This window comes from Microtus pennsylvanicus, chromosome 11 (assembly GCF_037038515.1).
Source record: "Microtus pennsylvanicus isolate mMicPen1 chromosome 11, mMicPen1.hap1, whole genome shotgun sequence".
NCBI classification, from domain to species: domain Eukaryota; kingdom Metazoa; phylum Chordata; class Mammalia; order Rodentia; family Cricetidae; genus Microtus; species Microtus pennsylvanicus.
Window position 1 is genome coordinate 16,635,775 of NC_134589.1, and position 19,331 is coordinate 16,655,105.

At 38.8% G+C, this 19,331-nt stretch overlaps 1 protein-coding gene and 1 non-coding gene across 7 annotated transcripts in view; one reads left to right on the plus strand and one right to left on the minus strand.

Annotated features, from left to right (window-relative positions):
* Tlk2 (tousled like kinase 2) overlaps positions 1–19,331 on the minus strand; it is a 100,066-nt gene that overhangs the window by 31,410 nt on the left and 49,325 nt on the right. For 4 of the 6 annotated variants that reach the window (XM_075990406.1, XM_075990405.1, XM_075990410.1 and 1 more), the window contains 5 exons: positions 15,977–16,072; positions 14,667–14,759; positions 8,816–8,926; positions 8,272–8,408; positions 2,187–2,339 (listed from right to left, as the gene is read on the minus strand). In XM_075990406.1, coding sequence (XP_075846521.1) covers positions 2,187–2,339; positions 8,272–8,408; positions 8,816–8,926; positions 14,667–14,759; positions 15,977–16,072 — 590 coding nt within the window. The remainder of the gene's footprint in view (positions 1–2,186; positions 2,340–8,271; positions 8,409–8,815; positions 8,927–14,666; positions 14,760–15,976; positions 16,073–19,331) is intronic. The other 2 variants (XM_075990409.1, XM_075990407.1) reach the window with 1 other exon arrangement.
* On the plus strand, positions 13,268–13,395 carry LOC142832055 (small Cajal body-specific RNA 4). Its single transcript, XR_012907146.1, has one exon.

Here is a 19,331-nt window from a genome sequence, read left to right on the forward strand (position 1 = left end):
TATTCGTGACATGCATGCTCACACACTCCACACCTTCATTATCATTCTTTTTTTTCTTATAATTTATTTAACTTTATTTTATGTACAATGGTGTGAAGGTATCAGATCCCCTGGAACTGGAGTTATAGACAGTTGTTAGCTGTCATGTGAGTGCTGGGAATTGAACTTGGGTCCTCTGGAAGAGCAGTTAGTGCTCTTAACCACTGAGGCATCTCTCCAGCCCCTTCTTTATCATTCTTAAGCCAATGGTTTTTTGCACCAGCATTAAGTAATTTTCAAGTAATACTGGAAGGTATCCCTCTGCAAATAACCACAGGACTCATGAAAGAAAACAATGACTTGGGTTGTATAAAGAATCTTTAAATCTAATACAAGGACTTTGTAACAGAAAACATTCTAGTTCCAAAAATACTGTTATATGAGAAAAAGTGTTTCTCAAACTTTGTTTACTACGGATATTTTTTTCTTTTCTTTTCTTTCTTTCTTTATTTATTATGTATACAATATTTTGTCTGCAGGAAAGAGGGTACCAGACCTTATTACAGATGGTTCTGAGCCACCATGTAGTTGCTGGGGATTGAACTCAGGACCTTTGGAAGAGCAGGCAATGCTCTTCTCTCTTCAGCCCCTACTATGGATATTTTTATCACTATACTTAATGTAAACTTTAGTTTATTGAGATGTTCATTTCTCCTATATAAACACTTAAAACGGGAGTTGTTCCCTATAAGCTCTGCACTACACACACGTCACAGGACAGACTTCCTAACATGGGGTAAGGACTGGGTAAGCAGCTTTCTCTCTTAAACAAAAGAAGATACAGTTCCTAAACTTGTAACACAGTTGTGATGTAATGTAAGTAGCATACTTGGCACAGATTATAGGATGTGTTTCTGTGTACTGACACACACACACATACCCACACACACACAAAGAAAAAAACACATATTAATAAGTTATATAATTGTCTGTGTCCATGTTTGTCTATACTAATTTCAGACAAGAAATTTACTTTCAATTAAAGACAAAGGAAGAAAAGAATGGAGAGGGACGATATTAAGTTATTAAATCCAGGATTTTCTATACTCTGGTGCAGGATGGCTATGTAATAACTGTTGACTGACAGAAAAAAAAATGAATATACCTCAAGATACTAGAGCAGTGGTTCATAACCTTCCTAATGCTGCAACCTTTTAGTACAGTTCCTTGTGTTATACTGACTCCAACCCGTAAAATTATTTTCGTTGCTGCTATAGAAATGTTATTTTGCTATTGTTATGAATTGTAATATAAATATCTGTGTTTTCTGATGCTCTTAGGCAACACCTCTGAAAGGATCATTTGACCCCCAAAGGGGTCAAGACCCCACAGGTTGAGAAGTGTTGACTAGTGGTTTCCTTAGGTTTCCAGAATGGGATACAAGGCCATGGGGATAATGGGGTGAGGAAATGCTTATAAGGTCAAGAATTGTCGTATCATAAAATACCCTTTTTCTAAAATAAATCTACTATTTTCTTGGCTTACTTTTTTAAAAAAATTATATATATATGGGTGTTTTAACTATACGTACGCCTGTGTAACATGTACATGCCTGGTGCCCTTGGAAGTAAGAAGAGGGCGTCAGATCTCCTGGAACTAGAGTTACAGACGGCTGTGAGCTGCCATGTGGGAGATGGAAATTGAACTCTGGTCCTCTACAAGAACAGTCAGTGCTCTTAAGCATGGAGTCATCTTCAGACCCTTTGGCTTACTCCTAAGCTTGTGTTAATGATGTACTTTTCTTAAACAGTAAAGAACATTCTACTATTAGCCAGATAATTTCCACAAGATAACACCAATTCACATAAAATGATACCAATTTATCATAACCTAGAGCTACACATAAGTAAAAATTAATGATAAATTTATTTTGAACAGACAAAACAAAATATATGCTATCTATAAGCAACAGTACTTTTCTCTCTCATTTAACACTTTCTGAGTAACGAGTGAATAGCTAGGAAAATCAACTAATATATTTTATATAGTTTTTAATATGAGTTAAACAAATCCATTAACATATCTGGAAAAATAAATTTGCAAATTCTAGGGGCCTCTTTAAATTCTAGGTGTTTCCAAGGGTATTCAACAAGGCATCTGTATTCAGGGGATAGAGGACATTTCATTTCACATCATCAAGAACATACGTTTCATTTTCAGCTCCATTGGTCTTGCTTTTTCGTTGTTTCTGTTCAGTGGTTGCTGGAGGGACCTGAGCCATGGCAGGGGGTTTCCGTTTTGCTAACATTTTTCGTTGTCTTTCTATCTCTTCCCTCTGAGAATTTATCCTTTCCTGTTGCCTAGAAATATAAAAGATATGGCACAGAAAAGGCAAGTAATTTAGTTGTCATTGCGTGGAATGAAAACAAACAACTTTCACCTCCATGTCTGACAACTTCATGGACAAAAGTCTGTAGTTAACCTTCAGGGTGTAAGAGCCAAACAGTCAGGAAGAGTGTTTCCGGAATGAGCCTGTACTTTAAGGCACTACTTATAGCTTAAAGGTGAGGGAAAGTGGGTAAGTATCTGTTAAGACATTATAGACTTGAAAGGAACAACCTTCAGATTCCCTCTTTTTTTTTTTCCAGGAAAGAAAATAAATCAGCATTTAATTAGGAATTATTTGTACAAAACACCCAGCCTCTCAGAAGTCATGAGTGTCATGCATTCTAACTCTGGCAATTACCATACAAGATAATGCTGAAACTACAGGAGAGTGGCCTACTGCAGCATACAACATTATGCCTTTAAAGAATACAGTATTATGCTGGGCAGTGGTGGCATACACCTTTAATCCCAGCACTTGGGAGGCAGAGACAGGTGGATCTCTGTGATTTCGAGGCCAGCCTGGTCTACAGAGCTCCAAGACAGGCACCAAAGCTACTGAGAAACCCTGTCCCGCAAAAACAACAAAAAAAAGAAAATAGAAAGAAAAAAGGATACAGTATTATGAATACACACATTTAATCTATTCAGACTCAACAAAAAAGGAGGCTTATGACCACCATATTTACATGACTTTCCATCTATATATACATATACCATAAACACAGGGTACATAAATTCCAAAATATATTTGGAGAAATTGTAGACTACATATTCTGAGAACTCTTGCCTAGGCATGAAAGCAGACACAGCAATAATCAGCCTTAGATGTTCTTCAAACTGTTTAGCTGTGTATATAAATAATAAGGTCAATTAAGCATTGTCCTTCACTTAGATTTACTTTGGGAATACAAAATCCCAGCACATCGTAATATGTCTTATAACAGGAAATGGAGATTACCTACTATTTTTAAAAATATACTTTATTGTATATGTGTATTGGTGTGAGGGTGTCAGATCCTCTGGAAATGGAGTTACAGACAGTTTTGAACTGCCGTGTGGAGCTGGGAATTGAACCTGAGTGCTGCTCTTGAAGAGCAGCCAGTGCTCTTAATCACTGAACCATCTCTCCAGCCCCTTACCAACTATTTTTAATGTGTTCATCTCCCCCTGCTAGTGTATATGTGTGTTTGTGTGATAACCATCATGAACCCAGCCGCTACATACAGTGGCCATGCCTTCCCCACTACCATCAACTACGTACCCTCTCAACAGGGAACTAAAAACAAGTCTGTCCTTCTTCAAGTGTTACCTTTTAGGTATTTGTTCACAGGAAATGAGAAAAGTAACAAATACGCCCTACCACCAGAATAACTCCAGAATAATACTTTATCTGGAAACAGGGTCACTGAAGTAGTTAAGAAGTCATGCTGGCATAATGAGCCTGAAATTCAATGACCATTACAGGAGGAAGCAAACAGAGCCACATCAAGAGCATCCCATGTGAAGACAGAGGTAGAACCTGAAGCTCTAAGTACAAACCATAGCCCTTGGACACCTAGTCTAGGGAAGGGCCAAGGTTGACTGACCTCTGGAGCTTAGGCCTACTACACCTTTGATTTTGGACTTTCTTGCCTCCTTAAGTATGAAAAAGCAAATTTCTCTTTTGTTTTAAACCATTAAGCTTGATGTTTTGAAACTAGCACCTTCAACAGCAAAGTGCATTCCAGATCCAACCAGACTCTAAATTACTAGTAGGCAACGTAGCTGAAAAAACAGATTTTTAGAATTATTTTAACTTCTTCCATTAAAAAAAATTATCTACAAATGATGGAGGAAGGTCATTGGTTAAGTAATAAACTGCTTGGCCTCACAGGTTAAAACATAGGTGGGAGGAGTAAACAGAACAGAATGCTGGGAGGAAGAGGAAGTGAGCTCAGACTCGATAGCTCTCCTCTCTGGGGCAGACACGATGAAGCTCCGACCCAGGATGGATGTAGACTAGAATCTTCGCGGTAAGCACACCTTGGGGTGCTACACACATTATTAGAAACGGGCCAGTCCAGGTGCGAGAGTTAGCCGAGAAGAGGCTAGATATAATGGGCCAAGCAGTGTTTAAAAGAATACAATTTGTGTGTTGTTATTTCGGGGCATAAGCTAGCCAAGTGGCCGGGAGCCGGGCTGTGGGAAGAGGCCCGCAGCTCCCTACTACATACAAATAGCAAATAGCACATTAACATCTCCAAAAATGATTCTTAAAATACTCTCAGGATTTCATATATTCTGCACAGACACAGCCATGGAAGAGTCTGGACCACCTAAGCATGACCTAACACTCAAGCAACAGAATAAACTGTCTTAGCATGGCTCTGCCTGAGAATTAGATGATACCCTAGAAGATGCTTTGACATCCTTCCACATCTGAGCAAAGCCTAGACAAGCATGGCAATACTGTAATGTAGCTTACCTTCACTGGTATTCTACTTCTTAAACGACCACAATTTTGCACTCAAATTATACTTATTTAATGTTATTTCAACACAAAGAATTTTACTGCCTTGCCATTGACTGTTTGGAACTTATTTAAATAAAACAGTACTTTGAATAATAATATTTAACATCTTTCTCAGAACTATAAAATGCTCTTTCAACAAGTGGAACATATTAAAAAGCAAAAAAAGTATATTCTAGCCAAAAATATTATGAGACTGATACAGTAAAGCTTTCTTTTAGAGAATTAAAAGATCTCTCAAATATGAGACAAGGAAAAAAGTAAGTCAACATTATGTCGAAGTTTCTGTAGAGGTTGTCTGTATGCTCTAGGTTTAAGATGTAATCATTTTGGAGCTTGGATCTTCCCATAAAACCTAGTTATGGTACCTGGTATTTAGCTTCTTCACCCACAAATTACTGTATATGTCACAGTTGACATTCCTTTTTGTTGTTGGTGGTGGAGGGTTGAGACAGGGTTTCTCTGTGTAGGCCTAGCTGTCCTAGAACTAGCTCTTGTAGATCAGGCTGACCTCAAACTCAGAGATCCACCTGCCTCTGCCTCTCAAGTGCTAGGATTATAGGTGTGTGCTACCACCACCTGGCTACACACATTTCTTTCATTTTTGAACAAGTATTGCTATAAAGCCAGGCTGGGCTAGAACTTATAAATCTCTTCCCCTCATAGCCTCCAAGCACTGTGATTTAAGGTATACATTTCTTTATCTACTTTCTTTTCCTTTTTTATTTTTTTTTAGAAAGAACGAAAGAACGAAAGAAAGAAAGAAAGAAGACTGGCCTGAAACTATGTAGCCCATGCTGACCCAGAACTCTTGGCAATTGTTCTGTTTTAGACTTTGACTGCTAGAATCACAGGTATGAACAACTACGCCCGACTAGTCATGTGGTTTCTTATGTATAGAAACACCATTTGTCAAGAAATCATTCACACTCCCTTACACCTAAAGAATTTCAATTCTGTACTGAAAGTGAGAGCCGTGTGATGGCACACACCTGTACTAGCAGCACCGTAGAGGTTGAGGTGGGAGGATCCTAAGTTCTAGGCCAACCAGAGCTACATGGCAAGAAAAGTGAAAAAAGTAATTTGCTGGAGCAGAACATTAGGAAATAAAATACCTACACTACTGGGTATCCATTAAAAAAAAAAACAACAACAACAACAAAAAGAAAAAACAAAAAAAAACCCTACCCACTCAGGGGACCAATTTAAGTTTGGAATCTTTATTGTTAAGTCTCACTTTGCTCTTATAGCAAAATCATCATTTTTATACTCTTTACCCAATATAAAATTTATCAGAACCTTCTAGGTATTAGGTTGCTGACACAAAAAAAATGCTGCTATCAGCAAAAGCTATATTTCTTTCTTAAAACAAAATTTATTTCATTTCCTTATACATGGCAACCAGTTTTTTGCATCAAAGCCAAAAATGACTACCATTTAACAAGTAGCCATTGTCAAGAACAACTATCCTACCTGGGATTCAGTCTGAGTATATTATACAACTTAGGCTACTGAAGGAGATTTAAGTAGCAATATCAACTGCCCTCCCCACCCACAAATGTTGAATGGGCAATTTGTTCTTCTTGGAAAAAGTGCCATGTGTAGCATGCCTTAGTAAAACTGCCTTAGTGCACTTGAACTAGAGAGGTATGCCTAGCTAATAGAGAAGACGAAGACGATACTCTGTACCCCTAATACGGGCTATGATGCAGAAGTCTGCTTTACTTTCAGGATATTCTCTGATTTGACAGCCTCTTCTTATTAAAAAACAAAACAAAACACCTATTTGGTACATTTGCGAAGCAAAGACACACTTGAACTAAGTTTGAGGTTGATGCTTCATACACCAAACAATTACTACTAATGTATAATTCAGGTTAATTAAAATGAAATATTTAATTATATATAGCATCGATATTTGTAGTTTTCTTTCAGGGATCCATCTGTTATTTATAATTCATTATTGCTAAAAAGTAATAACACGCTCTCCAATTCACATTAAACAATCTATTCCAACAAAAAAAATGGGAAAGATCTAGAGATCAAAAGTTGGAGAGTGTTTTGATTACAAATAGTTGATTTAGCTCAATGGAAGAGCTAGCCGGCATGAGGGCCTAGTTTCAATCCTAAGTATAGGAAGTAAGTAAATTACTAATAAAAAATACAATGTTTTCACCCATCTTCTAGTCTTAGATAAAATTAATCTAACAAATCAAAATAAAGTTAAGGTAACATTATAGATATACAACCAAACACACACACACTGTCTGTTTTGTTTTTGATGCAGGGTTCTCATCATATAGGTTAGGCAGGTCCAAATTTACTTTGTAGCCCAGACTGGCCTTGAACTAATGGCAATTCTTCTGCCTCCATTTCCCAAGTGGTGAATTACAGATATATATCACCACTTTAGAAATAAAAACTCACAGATGTGTGACCACATATTTTCTTTTTCAAATCTTGAGCTAACAGTTACTCACAGTTCAAATTTGGTGATTTAAACATGAATTTCCAAATTGGAATAAATGCTTATGTGTTTAAAACCAAAAGTTCTGAGATAGAGAAGTATTCAGGATTCCAATGTGCAGACAGGTGGGCAGTAGGGCTGGTCACTAGCCTGACCGCTGGTGGAGCCCTGGCCTCAAGGAAGTGACATTTGCCGATGATTAGCCACCATCTGTGTAAAGAGCTACATGGACATGTTTCACAAAGTTCCTTATAGTTCTGTCTTATGCTCAGTCCCATAGTTTCTATCCTGGGTCCTTGCCAGACTGCTTTTTGTCCAGCTGGCTTATCAAAGTGTACCACCCAGAGACTGAGGGTCTAACAGAACACTGGCCTACAATGTGAGGCCCACATGAGATGCCGGGTTTGAGACCAGTATTTAAAAAAAAAAATCACTATTAATTAAAAAACAATCAAGTAAAACCCTGATTCTGTCTTCCTTAGCTTCAGTAATTTTGAATCTTTTAGGTTCAATGCAGAACTCACTTAGAACTCAAGTTTTTGTCCTTCTTATTTTCTATGTCAGTTTTTTAAAACATTATGGAAGCATGACTCTCAGGATTCTCCTGGCTCAGCCTCTTGAGTATCAGGATTACAAGTGTGTACCACCACACTGATCCTACATTTCTTTTTTAAATTTTATTTATTTATATTTTATATATGAGTGTTTTGCATACCAGAAAAGGGCATCAGATCCTATTATAGATGGTTGTGAACCACCATGTGGGTGCTGGGAATTGAACTCAGGAACTCTGGAAGAGCAGTCAATGCTCTTAAACCCTGAGCCCTCTCTCTAGCCCCAATCCTACATTTCTGATCATAATTAGAGAAAATTTTAAAAATTCAAGTACATTTAAAAGTCCCCTATTCGACCCTGACAGTTGACTTACTTAATGAGGTTTTGGAAAGCATAGCCATCTGTCCACTGTTCAGTAAAAGAGGCTCCATGCCGGACAGTAGTAAAGTGGCCCAATCGCAAGCGGTCCTGCATGCTCTTATCTCTGCATGCCATCTTCTCTTGTTTTGACTGAGGGTAAAAGGACCAAAACAAATAACACTTTAATTGGCAATTTTTACAAACTGAAAATGATAGGACTATCAAGGAAAATACTGTTGATAAATCATATACCATTTCAAAAGGTAACGGGGGGGGAGGGGAGAAGGGAGTGGAGGAGACATCCAACACCTAAAATAAACTCGACAGGGACAAATTATCACCCTCCCAGTCAAAGCAATAAATAGCCAGAAAGCATGTCCATATTATAACCTGGGAAGTCTTGGTCTGGTGTTGTACATGCAAGGAAACACCTCTAGCTATCAAGTTATTAGAACTTTATTTCTCAGAAATCCTCTATTTCAATATTTTCATCTCAGTTAAGGTGTTACACAATGACACGCTTTAAATGTTAGACTTCAGGCCACATTATCACTAACCTTTTCTATAAGAAGCTTCTTGCTCATGGTGACACATCTATTTAATCGTTCCTTATATTTCTCTAGCATCTTCTGCTGTTCATCTATCTGCCTTCTCAAATCACAGTTGGCCTTTGATAGAAAAATATATTTTAATTAGTTTTAAGCAATGTAGATTAGTAAAAAGTACTTTCTAGGAAGAGAAAAAAATCATTACTATCTACAGTAAGCATGTCTCTATAAAGGCAGTAATTCAACCCTTTAACCATTCTTTGTGTTACCATGTGAGTGCTGTTTATGTTAAAGCTTTTCTGTTTTTCAACTTAGAAGTTGTTTTGGCAGTGCTATGGAGCCACTCCGAGCCCCTGAGTACGTCAGCTAACCGTGAGCTCACCAAAGAGCCATGTCCTCAGCTTATTTCTAAAGAGAAAAAGAACATGAACTCTCGTGGATGATTGTCCCCAGGGAAGCCAGGACACCCATGCCTACAAGAGATAAAAATAAGACCCCGCTTCAAGAATATGAGAGTCTAAGTTAATTTAGCTGTGGTCAGAAGCCTACAGGATGGGTTAGATACTTTGAAAATTTCAAGGCTCCTAAAATAACACAGAAGGGAAGAACCACTAACCTAAGGTCAAATCTGTCTTTGTAAATCCTGAATTTATCCCTTAGTTGTTTAAAAACAAAACAAACAAAAGAAAAATAAAACAAAAAACCTCTACTCTTGCCAAATGACATCACTTTCTTGAACAGTGGGGAAATCTTGTTCATCAACTAAATGATATAAGACTTTTTAAAACAAATTGCTCAAACTTTTCAGTTTTTTTTAAAAAAAAATGTATGGGTATTTTGCCTGCATGTACATCTGTGTGCTATGTGCATGCCTTCTGAACCAGAAGAGAGCATTGGGTTCCCTGGAACTGGAGTTCTAGATGCTTGTGAGTTACCAGGTAGGAGTTAGGAAGCGTACCTGGGTCTCTGAAAGAATAGCAACTGTCCTTAACCACTGAGCCATCTCTTCAACATCTTTTATTGCTTTTGGTTTTTAAGACAGGAGCTCACGATGTAGGATGTACTAGAACTATTATAGATCAGGACGGCCTTAAAAACAAAAAAATCTGCCTGTCTCTGCCTCCACTCTCTACACAGGCATAATTATTCCTGCTAGTTGTTACTGCAGAATCCTTCTGACCATGTTATCAAAGGAAGAGTTTACTGCACTTGGAGAAGTGTGACTATCTAGTTCATACTGAAGAACCTATAAGGAAAAGACCAAGTAGTGTGTATATAAAATCTAACACATTTCTAGAAGGTGAGCATTCTCTCAAAGTTTCTGGAGGAATGAACAGAATCAGTCTCTGGCAGTTTAAAGCATGGTTTTTAATAATCATTTCTAGGAGTCCATGGGTAGAAGTTGGCTGACATACCCAATGCAGCCACCCAACATCTCACTAAAACAGAAAAACTCAATGATGAACTAATGCCTGCCTGAAAGGAAATTGAAACAAAACAAAACCAAACCTGTGATTTCACCCCATAACATTCTCCAGCACAGAAACACAAAATCTGCCAGGCATATATCTATAACCTCAGCATTTAAGAGGCTGAAGCAGAAGGGTAAGTCAGAAGCTAGCTTGAGCTCTAAAGCAAAAAATGTCTGAAGAAAGGAAATGGGGGAGGGGTGTTTTCAATCAAATCCACAATTTCTAGTCTATTTGGAAAAAAAATGCAGCTTCCCTTCTGGGTTTTCTTTGTTGATGGATCCATTCCTTTGGCATAGCTTATATTCAAAGAAAGAAAGAAGTGGAGTATGTGTATAAGGGGAGGAGAAAAGCTTAGGAGATCAGTGGCAGACCCCGTGTAATTAGCATACAAGAGGCCCAACTCTGGTTCATCTTAACTGTCAACTCAACACAGCTAAAAAAATCTGAAAGACAGTGACTTGACTGAGGAACTGCTTAGATGAGACTGGCCTGTACACATGTCTATGGGTGAGTGTCTTGATGGAGGAGGTCCAGCCCACTGTGGGCCCCACCATCCCTAAGCTGTGTAGAAGGATAACTAATCATGAGCCAAAGAGCCAGCCAGCAAGCAGCATGTCTTTATGGTTTTGCAAGTTTCTGTCCTGACTCCCTCAATGCTAGATTGGCATGGGAATACAAGGAAAATATTTTTCTTTTCCTCCTTTAAGTTGTTTTTGGTCAAATTGTTTCATAACAACAGAAAAGGAACTAGAAGAAGCTGTGAGTTCAATCCACAGAAGACAACGAGCAGGGAATCCAGCAGAAGAGCAGGACAATGGAGTTCAAATCTTAACACCCACATAAAAACCAGACATAGCTATGGAAAACAGCACTGAGGGGCAGAGGAAGATCCCTGAGGTTTATGACCACCAGCCTAGCTCAAGTGAAAGGAGATGCTGTCTCACACAACAAACATACATGGACCTGATCCCCTTGTCACATGTGCATACAAGACACTCAGACACACACAAACAAACACAAAACACTTCAAGCAAACTATCAAAATATAAGTAAAATTGTTATTAAGAATAAATGGCTCTTCTCCTTTAACTATGGGGAAACTTAACCAAAAAAAAAAAAAAGGCCTAAGAAATGTTAATTCTGAATGAGGTATGGGACCATCAGTTTGAAATGCACAATGCTGGGCGTGGTGACACACACCTCTCATCCCAGCACTGGGGAGGCCCAATCATTCAATTAAAAAAAAAATGTGGATCAGTGAAGACAAACTGCATATTCAAAGTACATTTTGAGCTTCATCAATGATGGGGGAGTGTCATATATCAATCTGTTGATTTCATTGGTTAAGCAATAAAGAAACTGCTAGGCCCATTTGATAGGCCCACCCTTAGGTGGGAGGAGTAAACAGAACAGAACGCTGGGAGGAAGAGGAAGTGAGGTCAGACTCGACAGCTCTCCTCTCGGGAGCAGACACCTCAGAGAGAGAAGCCATGCTCCTGCTCCCGGACAGACACACGCGATGAAGCTCCAACCCAGGATGGACATAGGCTAGAATCTTCCCGGTAAGACCGGTGCTCACAGATTATTAGAGATGGGTTGATTGGGATATCAGAATTAGCCAGTAAGGGCTAGAGCTAAGGGCCAAGCAGTGATTAAAAGAATACAGTGTCTGTGTAATTATTTCGGGTAAAGCTAGCCGGGCAGGCGGCTGGGGTATTGGGGACGCAGCCCCGCCGCCGCTCCATATTACTACACATCAAGATGAAGCTAGGTGTCATCTCCTTCCCAGACATGCCATACTTTCTGTAAGTGTGTGGCCAAGTACCTCTGGAGGAAGAATGGAAGGGTTACATAGTTCAAACTCACATTGGGAACAGCAGAGAAGTTCCTATAGAGCCGGGCATCCTGACCTAAGGGACACACCTGTTATAGAAAATGGAGAACTGAAGGAAGAAAGTGCAAATCTGCTTGGGTTATACTGTGGATGCCAATCTGAGTGTTCTCAGCTTGGTTGTTGTTATTAATATTGTATAAAAAGAACATATACATTTAGGAACCAACAGATACTGTCCTGCTTCGTTGTAGGGCCCGAATGATCTAGCAAAATCTACAAATATTCTATATCTCAAATGAAGATAATGGGGGCTGGAGAGATGCCACAGAAGGTAAGAGCACTGGTTGCTCTTTCAGAGGTCCTGAGTTCAATTCCCAGCAACCACATAGTGGCTCACAACCATCTGTAATGAGATTTGGTGCCGTCTTCCGGCTTGCAGGCATACATGGAGTCAGAATGTTGTATAAATAATAAACAGGTAGATAGATAGATAGACAGAAAATAGATAGATAAAAGAAGATGATATCTCTTAATATAATGTTTGAAAGTCTTTAAAACAGAGAAGGTAGGAAGCCCAGGACCAAAGCACCCAAGATTGAGTGTCTTGGTACCCTAGGTGTCCTGAAACATACAAAACTGGCACACTGATTCTGAAGAAACAATGTACTAGGAAAAATAAGAGATGCAGAATATGTTAAACTTTTGGTCAAGAGAATGAAGGAAGCCAAAGAAAACTTCCAGGCACAGACTGCCAAGAGATGCCAGTTGTCCTCACTAGAACTTCTATTTCTGAGTCTTGTCAAAAATACAAATTTTTGCCAGGCAGTGGTGGCGCTTGCCTTTAATTCCAGCACCTGGAAGGCAGAGGCAGGTGGATCGCTGTGAGTTCCAGGCCAGCTTGATCTATAGAGTGAGTTTCAGGACAGCCAGGGTTATACAGAGAAACTTTGTCTTGAAAAACTAACAACAACAAAACAAAACAAAAAGGCAAATTTTTAAGAGCAACACATACTTGCAGGAAGGTACAGTGGGTTAAAAATCCTGATGCCAAGTCTTCAGACCTGAGTTTATCCATCCCTGTGACTCACATGGAAGGAAAGAGTATCAGGCTGTGCTCTGACCTCTATACATAGACCAAGGCAAAAAGTGTATCCACTTGGAGGACCAAGAAGGCTGAGTCTGATGAAGCAAGACTTGGCTGATACACTCCTCCTAGACAAAGGGGTAGAGAGAGCAGCCCTTACTGGAGAAAACCACAGGGCTTTCTGTACTACCCAACATTTAAAAAAAAAAAGTGTATCCACACAAAATTCGGGTTTTGTTTTTTTTTTAAGTAACAAATGTGGCCTGGGATACATGAGACCCTGTCTTTAAAAAAGTAAAACTAGGGGCTAAAGAGATGGCTCAGCAGTTAAGAGCTCTTACAGAGGATCCAGATTCCCTTCCCAGCAACCACATGGCAATTCACAACCATCTGTAACTCCAGTTTCAGAGGATTCAATGCCCTCTTCTGGCCTCCAAAGGCACCAGGTATATATGTGGTGCTAATATATGTATATAGGCAAAACACACATACATAAAGTTGAAAAAAAGTTAAAAACAGGTAAAAATGATCAGATCCTAAATCAAGGAAAAGTGGGGAGGATGAGGGAAAGAAGAGAGAGAAAGGTAAATATGCATATATATCCTAGGGTGCTATGCAGAAGCAGTGGCAGGAGGATTAAAAACTGAAAGCCAGTCAAGGTTACACAATAGAACACAGTTGTGTACATGCATGCTGCACGTGCATGCTTGCAAGTGCGAGTGCACCTGTGCACGCATACACACATACAGAAAGTAAAAAAAATGAGATGAATGGTTCTTGTAAAAAAAGTTTTTAAAATGCAAAAAATAGGATTAGAGAGATGGCTCAGCAGTTAAAAGCACTTACTACTCTTACAGAAGACCCAGATTCAATTCTCAGCATTTACATGGTGGTTCACTTAATTCCTGGTTCTGGGGATCCAATGCCCACTCCTGACCTCCATGGTCTGCTGCACATATGTGATGCACATATATTCACACAAGCTCACACACACACACACATATATAAACAACCAGTAAATCATTTAACAGTTAACAACAAAAGTTAGAGGTGGCAGAAGTAGAAACAGGCAGATCACTGACAGCTTGAAGTCAGCTTAATCTAGATACTGAGTTCTAGGCCAGCCAAGTTCCATAGAAAGACTATGTCTCAAAATAAAAGGAAAGAAAAGTAAAAAAGCAAGAATATAAAAATGAGTATTTTCAAATGGTAAAAATGGGAAACTTAATCCAATAGTTCTACATGGACTACAACTCCATATACCTCCTTCCCTAACATAAATTCAAGTATCAAAATGCTGTATCATAAATTCTCCAACTTAAAGAAGGCATTTAGAATGCAGATGATTCTAGTTCCTCCTCAGGTGCTCACTGTTTGCTGTGTTATCTGGCTATAGTACTTATCCACAATATGCACAGGACCCAGATATGTAGAAGTGATTATAGAATCTCTTAGTACTCTCATACTTACTCTTAACAAATCATCTATTCTTCCTTCCTTCTTCTCTAAGTCAGAGTTCTTACTGTTTTCTAGTGCAGATATTTTTTCTATTGTGAGGTCAGACTACAAAGACAAAAGCAAACAAATTTAGAATTAGTCACAAAACATTACATGCCATAACAATTTTCTTTTCTTTTCTTTCTTTCATTTTTTTTTGGAAGATACATTTGCTAATATCAATAGCTGAATAGGTAACACAGGAAATTAAATCTGTTTTACTCATCCCATTCTTCAAACCTTAGAATATCTACTAAACCCGTACTGCAAAAATATTAGATCTGGAATTAACTATACAAATCCTCACAATACTGTACATTGAATAAAAAATATGTAACACTGTAGAACTAAAACCAACTTTGACTAAAAAGGGATTTCAGGACAGGACACAAGTCTCTAGGAACAAGCGTGCCCTCTAGTGGAAACAGAGAGAAAGTAGAAAGGCAGAAACGTTCTGAGCACTCAACTATCTCTTCAACATTCAAACATTGGTGGTTCCAATAAAATTAAGATGTTATGCCGTTCTTGACAGACAAGCATCCTGTGTTGAGGGGAACACAGACAAGAACACCCAATAAACTAACTTATCATGAGAGCTGGAGCAAAGATCTACTACCCTTTTCAAATATAACTTCCTTTTCCCTTTCCTTTTCTTTTCTTCAGACAGCCTGAGCTGGCCTTGAAACCAAGATTCTCCTGCCTTAGTCTTCCCATTGCTGGGATTTACAGCCATAGGAAAATCTCTCAGACACATTCAGTTAATGTTTACAACAGTCTCTAAGTTTTTAAAAAAACTTCTGAAAACTGCTTAAGGAAGGAATTTGGTTGGTATAACACACTTTGAAATATAAGTAGGTCTTGTGAGTAGGTAAGCAAGTTTAGGAAATAAACTACTTTCTTAAAGTAGGAAATTAACATTTATTGAAAGCCCACTGTCACCACTGCCTGAGGCAATTGAAATCATCCTAATTTTACAATATATTAAAAGTAAACGAGACAGAATTTGAACCTAGGCCCAAAAACTTTCAAAATGTGTGCTCTTGTTCCCATTCCATGCCTCAGTCAGTACAAGCACGCATCTTACTAATGACCAGAAAGGTGAAGAAAGACCTGTTAAAACACCTTCCAAAGAACGTGAAATACTCGTAATACAAATTCTGAAGAGACTACACAAAGGGGTATAGTCAAAGGTAAAGGGAAGACCAAGAGAAGAGTTACAGACTTCCTATGTAGTTTGGCCTATTCCTGAGGACAGCTCTGCAGTGTGTTGGTCCCCAACCTACCTGGGTCTGTCTGTGCTGGATGGAGATCTGTTTTTGGGAGCTGCAAGAATGTTCTGTATTGCCAGAACCCGTAGAAGAAGGACTGTTTTGCTGAGCCTATAATAAAAGTACATCACCAATCACAGGAAGGTTTTGCATCTTTCTCCACAAACGTGTATGAATAGAAACAATTACCTCTTTATAAAACAAACCTTTCTAATTCAAGCCAGAAGTCATGACCAAGAGGAAAATAAAACAAGTTAAATATGAGAGCCAAAAACTAGACGTGGTACCTTCATGTTTCTGAAGATAGGCTTTAAAGAATCAAATGTTTATAAATTATTTTAGATAGAGTGGTTAGTTATTCCTATAATTTTCTTTTTTCACTTATGTTTCAATGTGCCTTTGTCAAAAAAGGTCAATAATGCAAACAATGCAGAGGACATACAGTCCAAGCAGAAAGGATGGAAGTGGTGTTGGAGATGGCTCTGTTAACAAGAACACTTGCTGCTTTTACACAGGACCTTGGTTCGATTCCCAGCAGTCACACCAAATGGCTCATTACCATTTGTAACTACAGTGAGACTGTCCAGGAGAGCCAGAACTGTTACACAGTTACCCTGTCACAAAAAGCTCCCCCACAAAAGGACTGCAAAAAATTCATAAAATTCTCTTGAATTCAAATATTATCCATTATTCAAATATTATCCATTAGAAATATATAAAACTCAGCTGGGCAGTGCTGGCAAACACCTTTAATCCAAACACGTGGGAGGCAGAGGCAGGTGGATCTGTGAGTTCAAGGCCAGCCTAACCTACATAGCGAGTTCTAGGAAAGGCTCCAAAGCTATACAGAGAAACTCTGTCTTGAAAAATAAAACAACAAAAACAAACAAACACACAAAAAAAGAAGTATATAAAACTCTGGGCTGCTCTGTGATATTTCTACTTGCTGATTTGACATGCAAACACATTTTTATTTGTGTGTGGTATATATGTATATAACATGTTCCTATGTGTACCTGTGTGTAAATACTTTCATTTGTGTGTGGTATATGTGTATAACATGTTCCTGTGTGTGCGCCAGGCCAGTATGGAATGTCTTCCTCTATCACTCTCCAACACATTTTTCTGAAGCTAGATGTCCTGCATGCTTCAGAAGGTCCTCCTATCCAAGCCTCCCCATTCTGTGATTCTAGGTGTGCCACATACCTAGCTTTTTACAAAGGTACTGAACATCTATTACTCATACTTGAACATTGTTTATCAACTGAGTTATCTCCCCAGATTCTATTTTAAATGATGTGTGTGTGCGCGCGTGTGTGCGCGCACGTGCATGTGTACATATAAAGGGGTCTTTTGAAGTTGGATTGGTGGTACTAGGAACCAAAACCTATCTTACATGTGCTAGGTAGGTAGGTATTTTACCATTGACACACAAACCCAGTCCAAAGCAATTTTTAAATTTTTAGGTGTAATATAATCCAACAATTCAGGAATTCATTCACAGTACTCTTTAAATCAAGGTACACCTAAAACATAACTCATCGCATATATAACCAGGAAATATTAGATATCCTTAGAATTATGAGATAATGAAAATACAGTTCTACAAGTTCAGAGAATGTAGTGTTTCCAAGCATGTAAACTTAAGAGTCTTGGAGATTCACTAAGTGCTAGAGTAGAATTAGAATATACAAGGCCTGCGGTTCAATGTCAAGTACCACAAGAAAAGAAGAAAAGGAGGCAGGTAGGGAAAAAGAAAATACCAATTTCTTCCCACAGTTTCTACATACTCTTTTATTACTGCTGCTACTAGTGTTAGATACATATCATCTACTGAACAATCATATTGCCAATTTAACATGAAATCCTTTATTTTAAAAAAGGCTGAGGCTGAGTGTGGTGACATATACACCATTAATCCCAGCACTCCGGAAGGCAGAGACTGGCAGATCTCTGAGTTCAAGGCCAGCCTCATCTACAGAACAAGTACCAGATTGGCCAGAACTACATAGGAAGAACCTGTCTCAAAAGTACAAAAAGCTCAGAAGATGACTCAGTTGGTGAAGTGCGTGTGCCTGCCATGCAAGCATAGAAGGACTACGGTTCAGATCACATCTCCCTGTAGAAAAGCTGAGCGAACATGGTGGTAGTATGTGATCCTTGCACTAAGGGGCAGGGAAAGAGATATTAGTCTAGCCAATTAGTGAGTTCTAGGTTCGGTGAATCATTTAGCGTAAAGTGTTTGCTCAGTAGATGGTAGCCATATCTAACACAGTATTAGGAACAGTAATAAAAAATAAAGAAATTATGGGAAGAGGTGGGCAGTGGTAGCACATGCCTTTAATCCCAGCAGCTGGGAGAGAGAGGTAGGAGGATCTCTGGGTTTGAAGCCAGTTTGGTCTACAAAGTGAGATCCAGGACAGTCAGGGCTATACAGAGAAACCTTATCTAAAAATGCCAAAAGAGAAAAAAAACAAAACAAGAAATTATGGAAAGAAATTGACATTTTCCTTCCTCCTCCTCATCTTTCCCAACCTCCTACTCCTTTTACCTTAAAAAAAAAATTAAGGAAGAGAAGCAATCAAGGAACAATATCCAATGTCAATTTCTGGCCTCCACAAGCACCCACACATGTACATGTGTACACATACAAACATACACACAAATTCCTATAAATTGGTGATTGTTATTTTTATTTCACAGACAAGGAAACCTAGGTTACCAAGCTAGTTAATAAGGCCATTAGAACTGGGGGATGTGTGCATCCACACTAATTGCTCTCAATGACAAGAGTAGATGGTGGTGGTGCACACCTTTAATCCCAGCACTTAGGTGGCAGAAGCAGGCAGATCTCTCAAGTTCAAGACCAGCCTGGTGAATGAATGAGTGAGTTCCAGGGCTCCAGAGCATCCAGAGCTACGCTGAGAAACCCTGTCTTAAAAAACCAAAATAAATAAATAAAATAAAATAAATGTTTGATTAGTTCTAATTCACAAAGACACACTGAATGTAACAAAATCCCATTTTAGACACAGTGGGTTTTTTGTCTGTTTGCTTGTTTTGACTTTTTCGAGACAGTGTTTCTCTGTAGCTTTGGAGCCTGTACTAGAACTTGCTTTGTAGAACAGGCTGGCCTTGAACTCACAGATATCCACCTGTCTCTGCCCCCCCATTGCCAGGATTAAAGGTGTGTGCCACTACCACCAGGCTTAAACAGTTTATAAAACTTGGGAAGCAGAGGCAGCCAGATCTCAGTGAGTTTGAGGCCAGCAGCTGGCAGGACAGAAAAGTCTCTCTACATATGGCACCCAATGTGGGAAATGTCATCAAATAATCATTTTGTATACACTGAAGATGTGATCTTTGCCCA